At 52.1% G+C, this 3,621-nt stretch overlaps 1 protein-coding gene across 1 annotated transcript; it reads left to right on the plus strand.

The window, feature by feature from the left end:
- Positions 1-343: 343 nt before the first annotated feature.
- LOC123107760 (uncharacterized) lies at positions 344-1,483 on the plus strand. Its single transcript, XM_044529681.1, has one exon. It carries the CDS (start codon positions 444-446, stop codon positions 1,023-1,025), a length of 582 nt encoding a protein of 193 aa, XP_044385616.1. The 5' UTR covers positions 344-443; the 3' UTR covers positions 1,026-1,483.
- The last annotated feature ends 2,138 nt before the right edge of the window (positions 1,484-3,621 follow it).

Here is a 3,621-nt window from a genome sequence, read left to right on the forward strand (position 1 = left end):
GTAATACGGGCGCAGAGCATAGCAAGCAAACAGTGTCGCTGCCCAACATTCCGTCCGCGCCACGTTGCTGCCGGGCTCGCGACGGTAGAGATTCGCGCAGAAGTTTGGCTGGCCGGCTTCTCCCACGAAACGTGCGCGCTCGTGCATGGACGCACGCATGTCTGCTGCTCTGCTCTGCTCCGCTCCGTGGCGCCTTTCCGTTTCCGCCTTCCTGTCTGCCCCGCCCCAATAATGGTGAGAGAGGCCGGCCGGTTTCGCCGCCGCGATGGCCGCCCGAGCCGCAACACCCATTTAAGCGCGGCCCTCGTCATCCACCCACGCTTTAAGCTTCCCCTCCCGCCGAGCGCACGTACTATTTTCTTCGGCGGGCGTTCCACGTGGTGGCCGCCGCGGCAGCTCTAAGGCCACCCGCGCGCGAACGACTCGCCCAGGCAAGCCAAGCCATGGCCACCACCCACTCTAGCAAGCCCCGCCACCGCTCGGAGGCCTCCGCCCCCGCCACCTCCGTGGCCGTCGCGGCGGCGAGGGCGCAGGACGCTCCCAAGCCCCCGCTCAGGCGGTCCGCGGCCTTCCAGCCGCGCCGCTCGCACAGCCACCCGCAGCCGCATGCGCACGGCCACCAGCGCTGCGACAGCGAGGCGATCAGCCGCAGCGGCAGGCAGCCCCGCTGCGGCGAGGTGGCCGGCGGCACGGCGGCCGGGTGCGCCGCCGTGTGCTGCTGCTTCCCCTGCGTCATGGTGGAGGTCGTCGTGCTCGCCACGGTCCGCGCGCCTGCCGCGCTCTGCCGGCGCGCGGTCCGGGCGCGCCGGCGCCGCCGCTCGGCCTCTGCGGGGCAGGCGGTGGACATGTACGAGCTGCTCGTCGACGACGGCACCGTGGCCGGGCCCGGCGACGCGGCGGTGGTCTGGCCCGCGGGTCAGCCGCCGGAGGAGGAGGCGGGGGAGACGGAGAAGGAGGTGTGGTCGAGGTTCTACGGCGCCGGCTTCTGGAGGAGCCCCTCGTCGCTCGGCGACGAGAACAGATGATCGGGACAGGCCGGCGGCTCCCGCATGCATGCGACGCCCTGGCTTCTTCTACGGCTTTCTTGATTCTTGCTCGGGTAGGCTTCCTTCGTTTTCCTCGGGGGGAAACCGATGTAGAGGAGGAAATGGGAAGCTTGTGTGTCGTGTTTGATCCACACCGCATTCTTGTTCCACCTTGTATCCGCTCTTTTTTCTTCTTTTCTTTCTGGTGTACGTCTTCTTTGTTGCCATTGTATGCAACTAAATGTATATACCGAGTAATGTGATTGGGGAAAAAAAATACACACTCCAAAAAGGACAAGAAGAATCGCTCAATGGCGACGGACACAAGCACATCACATACAGAGATTTACGTTGGGAGGAGGTATTTATGTTCTCTGGTAAAGCATTTGATGAGTCTTCGTGAGACTAGTATTAATTATATTCATAGGTCCTAAAAATAAAGTTAGCAATTGTTTGGATATCTTTGCAAGGATGAAAGGTTGAACTATGACATGGTTTAGGTTTTGGTCCTCCTAAAGCTGCGGAGCTTGCTAGCTCCGATTGTAATCATGATGGCGTTTGACTAATACAAGATTCAAATTTGCAAAAAGAAAAAAACTTATTTGCCGAGGCAGCCAAGGTATCCAAAGAGGACACAAAAAAACAATGAGAGAGTTGTGGCGGACACCTTGCCCCGGCCGTGTCTCTGAGGCAATGCCATTAGTAGGGCAGCTTTTTTAAAGTGGGGCGAACTCTTAAGCATAGCTTTATGATCCAAAAAAAATAATTTAAATACACCGTGATTGCATTTTTTCAATTGCCGTACCCAATTAATTTGAAGAAACCCCGTAACCAAGTTTGTCATCCATTCTTTTTGAATAATTTGAATTGCTTACCACATGTGTCACTTGGTGCCATCCATTCGATCAGGTCTAAAAAGGAAACAGTCGAAGCATTAATCTTTATTCATCACAAAAAATCCCACTAATCACTGCATGGTAGTTATAGATTGTGAGACCATTATTTAAAGAAATGACAATAAATTCAAAAACAAATTACCGCTCTCCTTCGTCTTTGCTAACCATTTTTCCTTTCCGTTCATGCCTTCTAGCCGTCGGCCTCACTTCGCAGTGAGCTCCTGCTTGCCGCCGGAAACACACGTAACGTAAGCGATCACGTCCATGCTCGCTTCTGCTGGTCGTCGGCCTCCAACACGTGCTCGGCCCTCCTGCTGTCCGCCGCAAACGCAGGTCGCTCCTTTTTAAAAAAAGGATAGCTAGGTCTTTATTGCATGGTTAGAATGTTTACAGGGATAATATCAGCATCATGAGGATGCCGCAACCATATGTGTCTCCCCAAAGAAAGAGTAACACCATACCTAGCTAACCTATGAGCTTCAAGGTTTGAAGATCTAGGTTCAAACATAAAATTACAAGCCATGAAAACTCTGGAAGTTTCAATCACCTCTCTAATAATACTCCCATAATTGCCTCCAACTCCTTGCTTTATATGTGAGATGACCTGCTTGCAATATAAAGCCACCTAAATATGATGCAAGCTCAAATCCCTCGCCAACGCTTGAGCTTCCCGACATGCCAAAGCTTCTACTGTAGCTGGATCAGTTGCTCCTTGTACAACCAGAATAGACGACCCCATATAATTACCTCCCCGATCACGACATATAGCAGCAACAGCACCTACATTGTGGTCTAGGGAAATACCCCCATCAGCATTTATTTTTGCACACCCCTCCGCTGGCATGACCCACGGAAAGCGATTTGCATCACAGTTCATAATCGCATGTGGGGCTGGTGGCTCCTTTAACTGATCAAGTTCAGCTATGAATCTGGTCACAAAAAGGTGTGTCGACAGTGGACTCTGGTTTAGGCCCTCATGTATGAACTTTCTTCGCGCATACCAGACTGCCCAAAGCGTAACACCCATCTGTGTCATCTCGTCGCGACTTAGCACTTCCATCATCGAGAACAGCAAAGAGCGTGCCGTTGGTTCCGTTGTTTCAATCATATGTTCTAGTAGCTTCGGATCCACCAAAGCCCATACGCATCTCGCCATGCTACATTCAATCAAGCTATGCTTCCATGAGTCTGTCATGCCACACACATAGCATCTGTCATGTGTCGACATATTTCTCTGGTTCCTGATATCTTCTGTGGGAATTGAATTATGAGCTAGCCTCTATAAGAAGCTCCTGATTTTCGCTGGTACTGCAACATGCCAGAGCATCTCCCATGACTTTTCATTCTGGGCTGTGTTTGAAGGGCCCGGTCGCTCGTCCAGCCAATCCTCTCTCCGCTTCTTTGTAGCTACAATCATCTTGTACGCAGACCATACCATGAACAACCCATTCTTCTCAAAACCCCATGACCAAAAATCATCCATATTACGTGTGCACACCGGAATCTGAAGTATAGCTAAAGCATCATTCGGCAGAAAGATTTGTTGAATTAGTTGAACATCCCAGCATGCATTCAAAGGATCCAATAGCTCAGCCACCATCAGTGGTGGGTTCTGAATAAGAGAAACAATAGGTCGCATATTCTCAGGTCGTGGAATCCAGTTCATGTCCCAATGCTAGTGGAGCTTCCATTGCCAATTC

Source organism: Triticum aestivum, chromosome 5A, assembly GCF_018294505.1.
Source record: "Triticum aestivum cultivar Chinese Spring chromosome 5A, IWGSC CS RefSeq v2.1, whole genome shotgun sequence".
Lineage (NCBI taxonomy): Eukaryota > Viridiplantae > Streptophyta > Magnoliopsida > Poales > Poaceae > Triticum > Triticum aestivum.